General features: G+C 36.6%; 3 protein-coding genes across 8 annotated transcripts in view; 1 reads left to right on the top strand and 2 right to left on the bottom strand.

Moving 5' to 3' along the window:
* Positions 1–2,582, bottom strand: part of LOC111332645 (protocadherin-like protein) — a 28,643-nt gene extending 26,061 nt beyond the window's left edge. Inside the window, exon 1 of one of the 2 annotated variants that reach the window (XM_088753715.1) lies at positions 268–2,582. In XM_088753715.1, the coding sequence (XP_088609841.1) occupies positions 268–2,167 (1,900 nt within the window). In that variant the 5' untranslated portion in view covers positions 2,168–2,582. The remainder of the gene's footprint in view (positions 1–267) is intronic. The other variant, XM_088753716.1, reaches the window with a different exon arrangement.
* A 2,130-nt stretch (positions 2,583–4,712) lies between these two features.
* Positions 4,713–8,180, top strand: LOC111343739 (chromosome transmission fidelity protein 8 homolog). The gene is made up of 3 exons (XM_022950959.2): positions 4,713–4,825; positions 4,981–5,092; positions 6,066–8,180. The coding sequence occupies exons 1-3, from the start codon at positions 4,803–4,805 to the stop codon at positions 6,282–6,284; spliced, it is 354 nt and encodes a 117-aa protein (XP_022806694.2). The 5' UTR covers positions 4,713–4,802; the 3' UTR covers positions 6,285–8,180.
* A 144-nt stretch (positions 8,181–8,324) lies between these two features.
* LOC111346822 (Wilms tumor protein 1-interacting protein homolog) lies at positions 8,325–17,959 on the bottom strand. 5 transcript variants are annotated; one of them, XM_022954307.2, is made up of 9 exons: positions 17,819–17,959; positions 16,428–16,520; positions 14,448–14,549; positions 13,297–13,364; positions 12,114–12,170; positions 11,333–11,463; positions 10,287–10,338; positions 9,675–9,743; positions 8,325–9,032 (listed from the first exon to the last, which is right to left on the bottom strand). In XM_022954307.2, exons 3-9 carry the CDS (start codon positions 14,491–14,493, stop codon positions 8,829–8,831), a joined length of 627 nt encoding a protein of 208 aa, XP_022810042.1. In that variant the 5' UTR covers positions 14,494–14,549; positions 16,428–16,520; positions 17,819–17,959; the 3' UTR covers positions 8,325–8,828. The 5 variants fall into 5 exon arrangements, with proteins under 5 accessions (XP_022810042.1, XP_022810105.1, XP_022809974.1 ...); XM_022954370.2 differs by lacking the exon at positions 17,819–17,959 and adding an exon at positions 17,638–17,763; XM_022954239.2 differs by lacking the exon at positions 16,428–16,520 and having other exon boundaries at positions 17,819–17,954.
* Between the last annotated feature and the right edge of the window lie 53 nt (positions 17,960–18,012).

Here is an 18,012-nt window from a genome sequence, read left to right as displayed (position 1 = left end):
TGATGAAAAGTCGCAAATTGTGATTTCTAGAGTGTAAATAATGTATACAAATACCATTTACGGTTTAAAATGAAAATTCGTTGTAAAATACATGCATATTTCATCCATCAAACGCCTAATTAGCTAATGGCGACTTTGGAAACTATCGTAGCTCGGTTGCAAAGTGTATTAAACCACACATGCGAATCAAGACTTCAAACTTTCTCCAGACTTTGTTTGTTTGTACATTCACAGCGACGTTTAATTAAAACATAAATACACTCCTACCTGAAGTGGAATTCAACGAAAACCTGCCGCCCTCGTTCCCGTTAGAAACGAAATACTCCAAAAGTCTCTTATCGTTCGATCTCTGCGTTCGCATTTTGGCTCTGACGAGAGCAACAAAAGTCCCCTTTGCGCTGTTTTCGCGAACACTGACAAGCTGTCGTGGACTGTGGAAAAATGGCCTTTTCTTTCCTCCATTCTGCAGTCTGATTAATAAGTAGGCATTGGAATAAAGCGGTTGTTTTGAGCGGTCGCTTGCCCGCACGTGCAAGTCAAACTGTGACTCCATTTCATTGTTAAAACGAACGATCGATCGTACTTGTCCAGAGTTTTCATCAATTTTAAATTTACCCAGTCCTGAACCTCCGAATACACTATAGGCAATTGCTCCATTGCTACCATAATCAGCGTCAGAAGCTGAAAACGTTGAAACGACGGTACTTTTTCCTGAATTCTCCGAGATTGATACCACCTCAATCGAACGAGAGAAAATTGGCGCGAAATAATTCTCATGAACATCTTGAATTACTATCTCAACTCGGGCGTCTGATTCGTACAAATCTTTAGACTGTTCATCTTGTGCTTTAACAACAAGCGAAAATGAAGTCTGATTTTCAAACTCTAAAGGTTCACGAAGAGTAATGACCCCGCTTCGAGGATTAATGTGGAAAATTATAGCAGGATTGTTAACAATAATATACCGCCACGCTCTCTCATAGTGCAGTGGATGGCCTCCCTGATGGGCATTCACGCGGACTACTGCACCACCAACCGGAAAATCCTCTCTTATTCTCACGAAATATGTGTGTTTTCGAAAGACAGGTGGTGCCGATTCAGCAGAATTAGCTCCAAGCAAAGGGGGGTAGCTTTCTATATCGACAAGGCGAATTCGTACAATAGTTTCTGCTTGTCGAGGAGTTTTTCCTCGATCTACCGCATGCACTCTGAGATCGAATGAATTTCCTTTCTGGAAATTTAGTTCGCAAGCTGTCTCCACAACTCCCGTATGAGCATCCACGGTAAAAAACTCGTGTTCGGGTTTGAAGTAATAATAAATTTCAGCGTTTGTTCCTACGTCGCCATCAAAAGCTTTCACCTGTACAACGGAAGTGCCAATGGGTACGTTCTCGCTGACAGCAACAGAATAAATCGGTGGCTTAAATGTCGGTATCTGATCATTTTCGTCAAGAATGTTGACTCGTATCTGAGTGGTACTTGAGAGTAAAGGAATTCCTCCGTCTTCCACCTTGACGGTTAACACGAAGAACGGAGTTTCTTCTCTATCAATAAGCGCTTTCGTTTTGAGACGCAAAAACTTCACACCATTTAGCTCCTCGACGTCAACATCAAACTTTCCCGCCTCATTTCCACCCACGATGCTATACTTTCGAACAGAGTTTTTACCACTATCCAAGTCACTGGCAAAAACACTTTCAAGACCCTGAACATAAGTTCCAGTACGACTATTTTCCAACACGGAACAAGAGTACAAGTCGTTTGGAAACTTGGGTGGGTTATCGTTACGATCGAGTATTCGAACGCGTACGATACTTCCAAATCCAACTTCTGTTTTTGAGATTTCCCGCGAAATTACCAGTAAATCGAATTCATTTCCGCGCTCGTCTTCATAATCCAATGTTACTTTAGAAGTAAGCACTCCATTTGAGTCTATGTAAAACAACCCTAAACCGTCAGCGGTGGAGGAATCTCGATGAAGAGAGTAAACGATGCCCGGTTTGCGTTTCAATTTTAAAACTGCACTGCCAGGCGGCAAACCTTCGTACACTTCAACAGTTTCAAGCGATGTTGAATTCCGGACGAAGAAGGTAATACAAATAAAACCTACCAATAGATGAGTAATTGTCGGGAAGCGTACACATGGTGATATCCTTTTCCGTCTCATAGTCTCCTCAGACAACGGGGATTTACCGCGTGAACGAAAAATATTAGTCCAGCCGCAAGCTCGACAAAAAAAGTTTTCTTCATGAAATCTTAATATCAGTTCGCACACTGTTGCCGCGGGAATTGCGCGTTGACTTTAAACTTGTGTATGATTGCCAAGTCTTCCAATTGAATCACGCGCATTTTAGCGAATGAAACATCTCCGATTTATGTACCTGATCTGACGCGTGGTTTTAAACACTTTCAATCTACTCCTTTATGTGTATAAAGGAGTAGATTCCGCCGATAAGATGGAGACTGCTGTTAATCGCTGCGTGCACGCGCGGGTCCCCTTGTTTCTTCTCAGCTATCTTACCTGCCGATTATTTCAGCTCTTGTAAACAATGAATATTCCAGTCAAAGCGTCTTGTGAAAGTTTACATACGAAATTATCTATTTGTCGTCGACCCAGGGAAAAGCGCCGAGATTATTGTTGGGCTTGATTGGTTTTTGAACGAGTGTCAATTAATTTTGAAGCTACTTGAAAACCAATGGGAAAGCGCTATTTCTTCACGGACAGCTGTTTCGATTTTTCCAACCTTGACAATGTCATATCTGTAGTTTAATCCTCTGTAACCTACGAGATTCCTCTTTAGATTCTTAGCTGGTCTTCACACACTTCGATGTGGTCCCGATAGCTTTCTTTTTTCGGCATTACTTCGGCAAACAACACGAATTTCAAGTAAACAACTGAAGTTTGTTTAATTGAATTCCAAACAAAGCTTGTAGCATTAAGTACTTGTCAACCACACGCTGTGACAGTGCGTTTTTCAACGAATTAAGAAATTTTCAGATTACAAACTTAGCGATTTAAATAACAACAGTTTTTTACTGTTTTAACAATGCTTGGCCAGGTGCTACGAAAAGTAAGAACACATTGACAGTTAGGTTAACATGCGCTTTGTATTACTTCTAAGAACTGCAAGGTCATAGTTAGGTTTCAACCTGCTAACTGATAAATAAAAAACGCACACTTTTCAAAAACATCTAGAATTCATTGCGCTGCCTTTAATAACAATATTGACTTTTGTTTTTCAAACTTCAAGAACCTAAACTCTTTTAAGATGGATTTTAGCACCGTTTGACGTAAGAACTAGGTTAATATTGTAACTGCACTTAGTGTTATCACAATAGATCTGAAATGTTTTTATCTGCTAGGAATCAAAGTGACACTAGATGGGCGATAGGTTCATCTCGACTGTTTACGGCCAGGCGATAAATGATTTGGGCAATCGCTCACCTCATCATTATTAAGAACAATGAGGATATTTTTAGTCGGGCAAAGTCGAAAATAAAAATTTGTTTCGATGTTTTCTGAATACTTGAATAAACTCGTTCTCCTGCCTCGCTTATTTTCATTTCTGTTTAAATCCTGTTCTTCAATGCTACGCATATATATTGGCATAGGCCGCGGAAGTGGCTGCGCTGTAGAATCAAAGCACCAATCGAAAAATTCTCCGTGCCTCAACATGCAAAAACTGCTGTAATAATTGGAAAAAGAGAGTTCTCCGTATCTTGGTTAATTTACTAAGAACATCTGATAACACTCCAGATATTTAAGTGTTGAAATTTCCAGCCGGCAAAGAGTTGACTGAAGAAATTCAGCTATTTTGGACTTTCATTATATTTCGTCTCTACCGTCTACAAATACTACTACTTATGGTCTTCACTCCTTTTCATATATAGCTTCAAAACTATGGAACTCTCTTCCGGACTCTTTTAGAACGTCTGACTTTTCTGATTTCAAGCGCAAGATTCTACAGTATGACTCTTTCTCATAGTTAAATTTTAGAATGTTAAAATTTTGCATTTTACATTTTAGTAGTATTTAGAATTATACTTGTAACTCGAAGATACTATCTTATCCTTTAGCTACTCCAAATTCGAGATTAAATAAAGGATATGTATGTATGTATGTATGTGTGATGTATCTCGCCTTTAATTCAGAAAGTCTGCCCAGGAATTTTCTCCCCATCAAATGGAAAAAGATAACCCTTACAACAGATCCCTGATTGCAAGTTTTCAAGTGGAGAGGTAAAGGGGGGGGGGGGATTGAAAAGAATTCGTGAGGGTGAAGCCAACAAAAGGGGGTGTGGGGTGATTGGGCGAAGTCCCAAGCGTACTCCCCCGAAAAATTTTGGTTTCAATTGCCTTTAAAATGACCGCAAATATATTGAGATGACGAGAAAAATATTTTTCATCTTTAAGTTTCAGTGCTGCCCTATGGCAATTGAATTTCATTGAATTTCATTGAATTTCATTGAATTTTAGTATTGAATATTGCTACAGTTGGCTTGCCCTACTAAACTTAAAGGTGTTTAAATGGTACTTAAAGACTAATTGATATAATCCGTGAAAAAATTGAAAAGAGCTCTATTATGTGATGGATTTATTTTTACGAGAAAAAAAGGATTGAATTCCTCTTTTTCTTGACAAGAAAACTTTCAAAGATAGGGGAAGTCAATTTGCTACCGCAGGACTAAGGACTTAATCAGCGGTAACTCAAATAAGGATACGTTGTTAACTTTTCGCGGGAAATTTATCTTGCCGTAAGATTGAAACGTTTTTGAGAGATTGTGCCGCAAAATACACAAAGGATGGTCCAAATACTGATATCTATGTAAGTTTAGTGTATTCCTTTCTTCGATCGAAGGGTTTTCCGTTTAACAAATTTGTATTTGCAGCGATGATCAGAGTTCATGTTGTAAACAGTGGTTGATTGACCGTTCTTTTTAACTGCATTGAATATGAACTAACGGGAAATGTTTCATACAGGTCCCCTGGTGTGGATAACTGGACAATAATCGAACTTCAAGGAACGTTAGAGGCAAAAGAAGAAGTTAGTTTAGAAGGGAAAGCTATCGGTGACTTGCATTTCGATGGAAAGGTTGGTGCAACGTGATATGACGTTCGTTCGTTCATGCATTAGTTTGTTTATCTTAGCGGCTTTGTCTTAATGTATTGGCACTACAATCCTACTCTTAGCTTTCCTTTTTTCCCCAAAAATGTTGCTAAGAATTTCAGAGTAAGCGCTGTTCTTTTTGGAAGGGTAAGTGAGACATTATGAGAGTGAAAGCGTAATAAAATCATTACACTGATTTCCCCCTAACAGCTTAGGGGACGGTCATTTATTATACGGGGAGGGAGGGGTGGGGAGAACGTTATACTTTTTTTGCACCTAAAAATGAGGGACCTCATGAAATTCTGCAAACTTTTCGATTGAACTATACTCACTGTAGAATATTAGCTTCAATGAATATAATTGTCACTGTTTTTAAAACCAATGATAACGGGTATATAAAAACTTACATTCTGGGAAAGCTGTCACATTTACCAGTAACCCTTTAACTTCCAGAGGTGATTCACCAGTAACTTCTCCCTATAATGTCCATACACTATCCAGTTAACAGGTAATGAGAACAATCAGATGTATCACATAGAAGTTATCAGGATCTAACACCAAATTCTTGTAACTAATATACAAGGGAATGTGTGGCAGCTAAATGGGAGAATTAACAATAAATAATTGGAAATTGGAATGTTCTTTGTTGGGGAGGGAGGAAAACTGGAGGACTCAGAGAAAAATCCTCTGAGCAAGGATTAGAACCAACAACAAACTCAACCCACATATGATGCTAGGTCCAGGAATTGAACTCAGGCCACAATGGTGGGAGGTGAGTGCTCTCACCACTGCACTAGCTGCTATTCCCCAAAATTCAGATTTTGAGAGTTAAGGAGATAAAAAAATAAATTATGAATGGGTTGGCTACAGGAGGGAAGCACTTATTATAAGGGGGTGCCTATTTGAGTAGATATGATAAGTGAAGGATTCACGGAAACCTCTTATTGACTTTTCATAGGGAACACCCATGCTTATCATTGGTCACCACCTTCTCACTGGTAAGGTTGTTGAATTAGACAAACCATATGCTGTGCTACAAAAGAAAACAAGCAATGAGGATGAAAACAATAAGGAAGGTGAAACACACTATGATGTGTGTGCTTTAGTAAAGAAGAAAATTATCTTCAAGACCAGACCAAAGCCAATTGTGTTTAAAAATGTTCCAATAACCAGATGATGTTGGGAATTAACATGGCCACACAAACTCCAGAAAATCATCCATCAGTGACATTGTAATAGGGAATAGATTAATTGACATTAATAATATGAATATATGAAGTTCATATATTTTGAACTGTGGTTATAGATATGTATGATGCACGATCCTCGCATGAAAGAGCACTATTTATGCAATAGCGAAAATCAGACCTGAAAAAAGTCAGGCCTGTACAGGTCTGATTTTTGCTATTGCATAAATAGCGCTCTCTACTGCAAGGATCGTGCATCATACATATTAATAATATTTTGGAATATTACTGGATTCTTTAAAAAGGCTCACATCTGTACTTTTTCAGAACTCAATACCATGTGTGGATCGAATCAATGTAAGCCAAAATAACTTAGTTTTTTTTATAAGAAATTTGTACAATGGCATCATTTGACAGCAACCACCAGAATCCCTCAGAATTATATTTTCTTGTGAAGATAGTGCCATCATTAGCTTAACCTCAGTTGTTTATTTAAATTGAAATATAAAAGGAAACCTGAAATGAATTATGGTAGTTATAATCAAATGACACAATCATAGAAGTGTGCCCTCATGTTTGTTCAAATTTGTGTGCGTGCTTATACCTGTAATTGGTACTTGGCAGGAATGCATTGTTAATCCAGTACGCATACATCCCGTTTGGGGGGTGTACTTAGGATTTCAAGTGACAGGGATGATCAAATTGGGGCAAAATTTTAAAAACCTAAAAAAAATACCAAGGGCTTCAAACAAAACCCAAAAAAATACTTTATTCTCAGAACTACACGGCTGGCATGTACAGGAAGTATCACCAATCTTCAGATGGTTTTGAATACCGAAATAAAAAATTTCAAACCCCAACAAATCTTTTGATCATCCTTGTCACTTGAAATACAGAGAATGCCCCCCCCCCCCAGGAAAAGGAGGGGTCTCTGGGGGTCTCAGGCTTTTTTGACAAACCCTTCATCTGCCAGGAGTGATTGACAAAGCAAACAGCAAACAGGTAATGAAAATACTCAAACTTATCAGGTAGAAGTTGTTATCCTGATCTAACACCAAATTCTCTGAACCAAATAGCAAGGAAATGTCTAATGGCAAGAGGGAAGAATCGACAATCAGATCTGGGAGTTGAAGAATTAAAATAAGTTGTCAAGCATCCTCTTGATTCCTTCCTTATTCAGTTCTTGACCTTAACCCCTCATTCTTAAGATCTGGAAATGTATTCTCCTTGCTTAACATTTGTGTGGAAGCAAGTACTGAGAATTTGTTAGCAAAAGGAACACCTTCAGTGATCAATTCAGCCTGGCTCATGGCACAGGTTGTCTCAAGTCTTTAGCTCCCTTGAGTGACCAAGACAGAATTTCTTCTTGCAATATTAATACAATATCAAGTAGACAAGTGACAAGAATAAAAGAAAAGGATAGTTGATCAGATACCAAGTTCTCCACACCAACATCACAAGAATTATATTGCAGACAGTAAGTTGAATTTCTAATGAGATCTTGGGGATAAAATGGTTAAGAAGAAATACCTGTTTTTCTGCCCATTTGGTATTTCATTTGTAGGGGGACTGGGGCTAATAGAGGCATTTAAGTATCACAGAGGTCAGTGGTTCGAGTCCCGTACAGGCCTGATTTTTTCAGGTCTGATTTTCGCTATTGCTTAAATAGCACTATATACTGCGAGGATCGCACATCACATGTATCTAATACCGCAGTTCAAAATATATGAAGTTCATATATTCATTGCACCTCAGAGGCATTTGAATACGCCTTTTGGAGTGTAAAGATTAGTATAATCATGTAACCAACAGAAGAAGAGTGCACCAGAATTTTTTACTCTAGTCATAAAAGTGCAAACATTAAACTCTTCCATTTCCTGCGTTGATACCTAGCCTTCTATTTCTTCACTTTTGACCACAAGTTCAAACCACTTGTAAAATTTTAAGCTGACACGTACGCTTGCCATATTTGTAGATTATGGTATATTGGCTGATACACCATAATGGCTACACCAATAAAAAGTCTTGAATTGCATTATCCAATGATATAGTTTTTAATAATAATCAATAGTTCATAATAGTTAATTTTCAATATTTTCAATTACAAAATAACTATTGATTATAAATAAACAAAGGCTTAAACATCATTACATACTAATTCCCCAGATACTCCATATACAAAATTTTACAAAGAAAATTAACAACATCAGGCTGATTTCCCACCAAACATCCATAATCTAACAAAACAATCGCCAGAATTGAAAACATAGGGTTACTTTATGCATGTGTTTACTGTATTTCAAAACTTATATTGATATATTCTATAATAATAAGTGATTATTAATATATAGGACTTTTTCAAACTCCATGAAAAAGAAACCATTTCCTTTGAAATATATTACGTATGCACCATAGTAACATTTGGCCACTTTCCAAATAGTAAATGCCTTATCTTTGTCGTGATTACTGACATCATCATATTTTATGTTACTGTCTGTTGATGCCATAATTGGATGATCTAACTAACTACAATATTATTCTCTCTTGCTGCGTAAAATACGTGGTCTGCCACGTGGTAAACAGCGAGGTGTTACATTTGGTGAGTCACAAGGTGAATTGACCGGAGTGACCTGCAATGACCTTGAAATTGGGGTTCTTTTACTGTTGCACTTTTTGCAGAGGATGTGGTCATCCTGTGGATGGCATGGTCTCTTATTTGAAAGCTGAATCCCACAATCCTGAAAAGATATGAATTAGTATACTGGTAATAAAATTATATTTATTATAACAACAATTATTGTTTTTTGCACATTAGCACTTAACAACAAAACTACATCAAAACCATCACTAAAAATCCACATTAAAGTCAAGATAATCATAAAATCAAGTCTTAACTTTTAACTCACAGAAGTGACTAAGACTTAACTTCTCCCTACAAGGTTCATACATTGTTTAGCAAACAGGTGATGAGAATACTCAAACTTATCAGGTAGAGGTTGTTATGTTGATCTAACACTGTATTCGGGTAACTAATTTAAATAGAAAACATGTAGGACCTAGAGGGAAGAATTAACAATCAGATCTTGGAAGTTTAAGAGTTGATAGGGTTCTACTTCTAAATAGAAATATTCATATTGTAATACTTGTTCATAAAAGTAGTCTGGCTTAGGAGTTAACTGTCCTTCAGCTGATTTGAAACTTTTTACCTTCCTTATAAGCTACCTGCAGGTAAAAAGTGGATTTTTTTCCATTCAAATTTTTCAAGCATACATGACTACAGGATAAAACTACTTTTCACTCTTTGCCAGTATATTTTTTAAATGAAACAGTAGCCTCTGAAACTTTCACAACACTATTAAGTTACTTCTTTACTGAATTACCTCACATCTAAAACAATCAATATGAAAATCTTTTCCCATTGAAACAACTCTCAGGGTTTCCTTTGACCCCTGCAACAAGAAAAGTTGGCCAATAATGATCTACAGTTTTCAACAAGACTTTATTATCAAAACAGATCATTTATTTTAATGCTTTAAACACGAAGGCATGCTATAAAAGGAGCCTTAGGTCCCACTGGATCATTTGTCAATCAACTGTCGTGTGATGTAGAACTCTTAGAGTCAAGTCAGCTTGAGCTTGAGCTACAGCTACTCCAAAGCAGTGAACAGCGGGCACATTCCTCAAAATTGTTTTATGTCTTCATCACAATACAAGAATTTTTTAGATTTGTATTTCCTTTCTCCAATGGAAACTGTCTTTATTTGTGACGGTAAATTCTAGATCGAAGTAGGTGGTTCGCACGTTACCTTGTGCTACCATGCTGGTGGAAGTAAACAATAGATATCTCATTAGCTCCTTTTGTTCGTCTACCAGCATTTAAATTTGACCCGCACACATCAACGGTGAGTGACAAATGAGCCTTGTTCTTCCCAGGGAAGACTTCCTGATATAGCGCGTCTTCGTGTTAAAGCTGATGCATCCTGGTAACTAACCTTTGTAGGTGCAATTAGCTTTTTGCAAACTGCACAGGTCGGTACAAATTTTCTGTTAAAAAAGGAAGAAAAATTATAGATATGTGGTTAAACAACTTATTGAAATAGAAACCTGTTTATACTTTTTATTTGTAATATCATTTATGTTGAGTCCTGACAGGGATTTTTCCCATGTTGAAGACAAATGTTTGACATTTTTTTTAAAAGAAATATCAAGTTACTGGAAACTTCAAGGTATTCACCTTGGATCATTTTTACTGTGGGTACTCTTGACCAATATATCAACCAATGTATCGGTAGAGAGTCAGTGGATACTAGCCTAAATTTTGGTTGACACTCAGTTAACACTCGGTTGACACTCAGTCGACACATGGTGGATAGTCGGCTGATAGTTGGCCAATACTCTGTTGATAGTTGGCTTAGATACACAGTTGAGACTAAGTTGATAGTTAGTGGATATATCGGTCTATATTTAGTTCTTATTAACCAAGTGGGAGGTCTGTATGGGAGAATCTTGACCGAGGTCGCCAGTACAGACTGAACGCAGTGAGGTATGTACCAGCGACCTCGGTCAAGATTCTCCCATACAGACCCACCTTAAGCTCGGTTAATAAGATGTTTATTATATGGCTGTGTCTTGTATGCCAATTTTTTATATTCTTCGTACCTTTTTTTTCTTGACCAGTCATGCCGGTCTAGATGGGAAAATCTAGACCGCTTTCAATAGTGATTTCAGCCAATCAAATTCATGAATTCGGTAGTTCCCAGTCATTGTGAGACACAGCCATATAATAATATTGACTATTGACCGAGTCTCAGACAGCATCAGCCAACTATTGACTGAGTATCGGCCCGCCATCAACCAAGTGTCAACTGACTCAGTATCAACCGGGTGTGGACAGAGTGTCGACCGAGTGTCAACAGACATATCAGTTGAGTATTGATCAACTCTTGACTGATATATTGACCAATATATTGACTGACATATCGGTTGAGAGTATTTACAATAAACATAATCCATCTTTACAAGAAATCTCTGTCGTTACCTCTGATAATCAGGAATGCAGTATATTCTATTGTCTTGATCCCATGTAAAGGGAATTCCGTCTAATTCTGTATGACAGACAGAACATCTGAAGCATGATGGGTGATATGACCTACCCAGTGCTTGGATGATCTGTATGGTTGCAAGTATGAAAACAGTGAAAAACTCCAAATGTTGCCTGTAGAAAAGCCTTGAGTGGCCTCTGTTAGAGTGCTAGATTTATCTTCCAAATTTTCTCAAAGTTATGTTTAACCCTATTAGAATTTGGAGTTGCAATTATTGTTGATGGGATTGATGGAATAACCAAATATTAGTTTTGTCCATTTCAAAAGCTTTTAGTTTTAATAATTAATTTTATTAATGGGAAGACATGCTACAAAAATAAATGGCAATTGGATGCCTAAGTACCCCCCCTCCCACTATGCCATGGACCAGACACCAGAAGATTACCAGTGTCACAACTGAATTTCTAAGTTCAATTACAGAACTTAAAAATGAATATACATGAATCAACCTTCTTGAAAGTTAAAGTGATGGGGGAAAAATGTCCTCAATGTCTATGGGATAATAGCAATTAAGATGATGGTCGGAAAAAGTGAATCAAACTGGAAACTGATTGAAATATGCAAAATAATAATATTATGTCTATTGTATGAGCAAGAGTTGGTATTTTCAGGGTATCTGATACTCATGAGCAAACAGCAAAGCAAACAGGACAATGAGAGGACAATGAGTAAAGAATTATTTCAACACCTGCAAATAGTCAGTATGTGGTAACTCACCTTTAGCTTAATAATTTTTCCACAAATATCACAGTAGTTAGGACAAAAACCAAGATTCTGAAAATTAAAAAAAATTATGGTTTAAGTCTGCCTTTTAAGTATATCTGAGTACTTCTTAATACATGTTTGTTTTCTTAATGATAATATACATTGAAAATTTTCAGTCTGCCCATTGGCTAAGAGTATGTCAGTTAATAATTTCCAACAGCGCAGAAAACTGACATTGAAAGTTGAATGGTATCTTCGGAAATTTGGAATGTGTAAGTATTTGAAAAATTGTCAGAGTACAAAATTTACTTGCTCTGTGGGCCCTTTAAGTCCCTAGAGTGATTAGCATCCAAATTCTCCTTACAGTATCATTGCCAAATAAAAACTATGGTCATGAGAATAAAGGAAATGATCACCAACTATAGAAGTTCTTGACAGGTGAACAAGTTCCCTATGTTGACACCATATGGCCTAGTTAATTAGCTCAATTGGTAGAGCGCCAGACTGTTGTGCGCGAGGTTGAGGGTTCAAGCCCCAGCCAGACCAACACTCAGGGTCTTAAAATAACTGAGGAAAATTTGCTACCTTTCTATAATATCAAGAAATGGATAGATACTCTAGTCTTCTCGGATAGGGACGAATAAACCATAGGGTCCATCTCCTGCAGGGTTAAGGGTAGGAGATGTTAATTTCCCACGCACAAGATTATTGTGTGGTGGATGTCCTCCCCTGGGGTGGGATGGATGGGTTTACTGGGCCCACAGTAATTGGCGTAAGCTGTTGCAGTGTCCCTGCCTGTCGGTGAATCTAATAAATTAAATTAAATGTATACGGAACAGTGTGGAGAATATGTATGTCCATGTTAGGGCGTAGAGGGTGAAGTCTTTCCATTTATGCATGCTTATTTATTCCAAATGGCATTCAAAATCAGTCTATTGACTAACATAAAAATCTACTTTATTGTCAATAGCCTTATTTTGGAGGTTGAAAACTAAGCACCAAAATGCCTTTTGGCCACAATAGCCCCCTTGCAGTAATATAGAAAAAAATATGAACAAAAAAGAAAATTTTATCATGGAAGAAATTTTTCATCAAGTTTTTTTGCCCACAATTTTAAAGTTTAATCATTTATGCAGTTCTTTAAAAGTGCATGCTGTTAATTCAGGCAAGGAAGACATACAGCAATGTTACAAACCTTATAATCCTGTTCACAGTAAATCTTCCCATTAACATTGTAAAATATTTGACCAATCAACTGGTTTCCTGAGAGAGGGAGTATGAAAGATATTTTCAAAACCAAAGCAATCATTAATTGTAGCACCTTTGCCTATATACATGCAAAATCCCAAAAAATGGCTTAAAAATTTTTTGGGAAATTCTTCAAATACTGTTCACGAATCTCATTTTTATATCTCTACAAATGTCCAATTTTTCTAGAAATCCACCTAGACATAGTTTGCATAAAATGTGAGGTTCCAGTGGTGAAAATGCATGGAAGCACCTTCAAACTTATTTCAAATGATCATTTTTTTACTATCTAGCCCAAGTAGCACCAGTAGAGAACAAAAATACAGCTGGTGTGAGAGGAAGATGTCAACTAAAGGGAGAATGCAACTACTTCTGACAGGCTTTGACATGAAACAATCCAACAAGAAAACTCTTTTTAGCACTTTTAAATTAATTGCAAAATATTTGAACAAATCACTGCTTCTGTACAGTAAAAACCCACATACAAGAACACCCATTTTCGGGGTTCAGGCTGATTGGTTTCTTACATATCGGGTAGTTTAGGTGAAATCAGCCTGAAAGTGTTCTCAAGTGTTATTAATTTTTTACTTCTTAAAAATTGTAAGGGATTTACTAACTGATGAAATACATAACTTATAATTGTAATTATAAGACTTTTAATTCCAAATGCGGTAACGTTGTTGTACATTTCCTATACACAGCAAGTGAAATTACTAGCATTTATACAGAGATCTTAGTGCAATACCACAGTAAAGCTACAGACACTGTTTGTTCTATTAAACTGCATGAAAAGGGAAGAGTTTTTATATATAAGAGCAATTTTCAGGCTGAATGTGTTCTTATACTGATATATGCTCCTTTTTTACCAAATTTCAGCCTGGGTGTTCTTAATCTGCATGTTCTTGTATGCGGGTTTTTACTGTATTTGTACCCTTTCTTTAACTCTAACTCATAAAATGGGGAAAGGAATTTTGTTTTGAGGTGTGGTGAACTTAAAAATGCATATTTGTGGTTGCAGATTGCAAATAATATTGAAAATTTCTGATACAAAATTTCCCCAAGGTAATTAGGAAATTATGCCTTGAAGAATCATCTTACCACAAGAGCAACAAAGGAAACAATGAACATGGTATAGATTTTCCATAGCACGACAAGCTGATTCACAGCCATTTATTTGCTGCTTACAGTTGTGACACACACCTGTAAAGAAAAAAATTAATTTTTTCATTATTGTCACCTGGTGAGATTTGTCTAAATGGGGCATAATGCTATGCAGTGGATAAATCTCTCTATCCAGTAGATAGTACAGCACACTTTGTTAACACTTGTCTCCTCAGTGGAAAGCAATTCATCCTTTGGATAACTTTATCCCCCATAAGAACAACAACCCCAAGGCCCTGGCCTCCTTTCTTGATATCATTCCCAGGGCTCTCAATCCACATTACTTTATGGTTACATTTCTTATGATCATAGGACCAAGTAGTGTGATAAAAAAAAAGTAATATTGTGTTTTCAATTGCCATTGGTATTACAAAAAATAAACCATCTCCATGCCTGCTTGAACCCACATATATAAGAATAGCTAGCATCTAGTTTCTCTTTACAACGATTCACTCTCATCCCCTCCTTTCAACGGTAACAGGGTTGGTGTATGTTTCCCCTCCCCAAACTACTACCCAATAAGGTATCGATTTTAGAAATCCTGATGAAAAACTGAGTATCGAGTATTCCTTTAGAGGGAAATTTCATAAAATGAAGTAAAACATGTGTTAGAGGGTGTGAAAGCTTTGAATTTTTGGCAGATTTGAAATACTTCATGGAGAATTTGCCCAACAAAATGTGCTAACAAGCAATCTATTGCACCTTGTGTCGTATGCCATATCTATCATAGGGACATTGCAGGAATGAATTTATGACATCATTAAAATTTATGGAAATAAATCTCATCATTTTGTGCACAAATACTTGAAAAAATATTAGGTCCAAATTGTTTAAATTGTATGATATATTTGAAGAAATAAGGCATCCTGTGTTTTCATCGAAAATGATACATGAAGGACATTACATGCCCAATTTAGAATGACAGAAAACTGTTATTGCAACTAGCAGCTTTAATATATTTGAATTTGCAACTCTAAATATACTTCATATTGGCAACATGTCTTTGAAAGAACATCAATTTCATGTGAGGGATGTTAGATATGACATTTTGACAGACTGATGTACTTCCTCTCTCAAATCTGGTAAAGAACAAACTCATGAAACCTCCACAAATCCCAAATTTAGTACACATACACATTAAGAAATTTGAATTATGGCATTTTAGAAGGTGCAAATATGTCACCTCTGGTTGTATAAATACAAGCACAATGTGATAGTGTTATTGTGTTGTATCTGGTAGAAGATAATTACGTTAACCACATAACACTGGAGGGAGTGGTATGAGCTATTATTCACAAAAATCTGAAGCCAGAAGAAAATCCAGTGGAAAAATACTCCTCAGTGTTTTATGCTGATCTGATTACAGACTCATTGTGTTTCCATCAGTGAACACAATTCATAACAAGTTATACAATGATACACTTTCTAGTGATGTTACCTGAAAATTGGCAGTTGGAGTTGTTGTGTTCCATTTTGAAGTTTATGAAAATATTTATCAGAGTCTATAGAATTTGCAATTTCAATTTCAACCACGAGACAGAAATAAGCAGACAGGACTTGAAGTCATAGTGACCCCAATTTAACCTCTTTTTGAGAAATTAGACACACCTGATGAGATTAAAATTAATCTAAACACTCATTGGTTTTACTTCAAGGGACAGAGAGAGCCATCTCTAATGGTATATGGCAATTTTAAAGGCCAATGTAATATGAAATTTAGAGAGGTCACAAGAGAAATACAAAACTGATCATTTTTGGAAAATGCTTACAACCACAAAAAGGCAAAATGTCAGACCAATGAATCTGACGAAAGAGGGTATTTTCTGTTGATGCTGTGTAATTTACAAATACCATACTCAGTTAACAAAACATACAAGGGTTGATTGTGAGTGTGAGTACATAATTAGCACAACATACCTCAAGCATTCTTTTCTTGAGGATTATTGCATTCAAACAGAAACTAATCACTAGATGAAGAACATTCCTGCAATTCTTGGCCAGATTTTGAAGCTAAATTGTTGAAAAACACCCATCAAGAGGCAAGTGGTTATTCAAAGCAAAAACAGAATGACAGTGTGTCATTCAGATTTAAAAAGCATTGCCCTTACAACTCAAAATACCTTAAACAAATTTGCTGAAATGTCAGCATGCTTCTAATTTGCCCTCCGGGGCAACAAAAGGTTATCTACAATATACATGTCAATTAACCAACTCAACTGACAGACAAGGAATTTAAGGAATTCAAACATTCAATTATCTCAAACAAAGCATGAATTTACACAAGTAAAGAATGTTTCCAAACAAAGCACTGAGACAAATGTGATTGCAAACAAACTGTGTGCTTAACCAGCAAATACTCAGTGTTATTTCAATTTGGGAAAACTATTACAGGTTTTGGTAATACTAAACTGTATCTGTTATCAAGCTATATGTGAAAATAACTACTCTATTAGTACAACATACTGTCAGTTTGAAGTTTCAATTAGGATGAACCCCGACACCTTTTCACACAGGACACACTCCCTTTAAAACAATAATATTTACAATCCTAAAGTTACAACAAGAATTGCGCCAAAGTTTTAGTTTGTCCATACTAAAGACAAAAGAAAACTCTTTGGTTTCCCAATATTGTTTGCGTGTCTTCCCCTAAACAAAAAACAAACCAATCCTTTTAATTTGCACTTGTCTTAAAAAAAACAGGTGAATGGAATTGGTTTTCCAAAATTGCAATCAAAATAAAAATGAATAAATATTGAAGTTCCTTGTTAAGCTCACAGCGTTCACGCATTTGGCATGAAAAATGAACCATGACCGCTGGATACAAGGAAAAAGACAGTTTCCTTTTTTTAACCGTTTCACTCCTACGATCAAAATGTTAATTCTTCTCACTGTCTAAAATATATTTCTGGCAATTTTAGCTCTAAGAATTTGGCGTTAATCAAGCAACATCTTCTACTTTATATTTTCTTATCGAAATTGCTGTACCCTCCTCTCAAGGGAAAAAGAGAGTGGTGTTCCACGACTTGCCAAAAGAACAGCTGTGAAGAAGACAAAGATTAGAGCTCCCATGGTTATGGCGGTTCATTTTGTTATTCAAATGTGCCAACAGATAATCAAAAGGCCTTACTGTTTAGCATCTGCACTTGTCCTTTCATCGGGAACGTCAATGCAAAGCCTTAGTTCTATACTGGTTAAAAAAGCTTTTCGTGTCTTGAAAATGTATTTATACTTCACTTGATCTGATCTCGTTCTTTCAGTGTAAGAATACCTCAAGTATGAAAACAAAATTGATTTTCGTAACTACACACCTACTGAATCTTTCCCTTTTCTTTTTCTAGACGTTGTGAAGTCACCCTGTGGTGAAATAAATATATCCTCTCGGACGTTTTGTTGTGTAGTATCGCTGCGTCTTTTTTACGAGTTGTACCGTATTTTAAGCCCGCAGGGCTCGTCAAAATACAAATAACGAATAAAAATACTCAGCGAAACTACACAACAAAAC

Source organism: Stylophora pistillata, chromosome 3 (assembly GCF_964205215.1).
Source record: "Stylophora pistillata chromosome 3, jaStyPist1.2, whole genome shotgun sequence".
Taxonomy (NCBI): domain Eukaryota; kingdom Metazoa; phylum Cnidaria; class Anthozoa; order Scleractinia; family Pocilloporidae; genus Stylophora; species Stylophora pistillata.
Note: the sequence above shows the minus strand (reverse complement) of the source record. Positions and strands in the feature narration are given on the sequence as shown.

Coding starts and splice junctions, on each gene's coding strand:
- LOC111343739 (XM_022950959.2), top strand. CDS start 4,803: ATGGTCCAAATACTGATATCTAT. Junction 4,826..4,980: donor GTCCAAATACTGATATCTAT/GTAAGTTTAGTG, acceptor TGTTTCATACAG/GTCCCCTGGTGTGGATAACT. Junction 5,093..6,065: donor ACTTGCATTTCGATGGAAAG/GTTGGTGCAACG, acceptor GACTTTTCATAG/GGAACACCCATGCTTATCAT.
- LOC111346822 (XM_022954118.2), bottom strand. CDS start 15,982: ATGGAACACAACAACTCCAACTGCCAATTTTCAG. Junction 12,171..13,296: donor ACTGTGAACAGGATTATAAG/GTTTGTAACATT, acceptor TTTAATTTTCAG/AATCTTGGTTTTTGTCCTAA. Junction 9,033..9,674: donor TTGATTGTTTTAGATGTGAG/GTAATTCAGTAA, acceptor ATATCTTTTCAG/GATTGTGGGATTCAGCTTTC.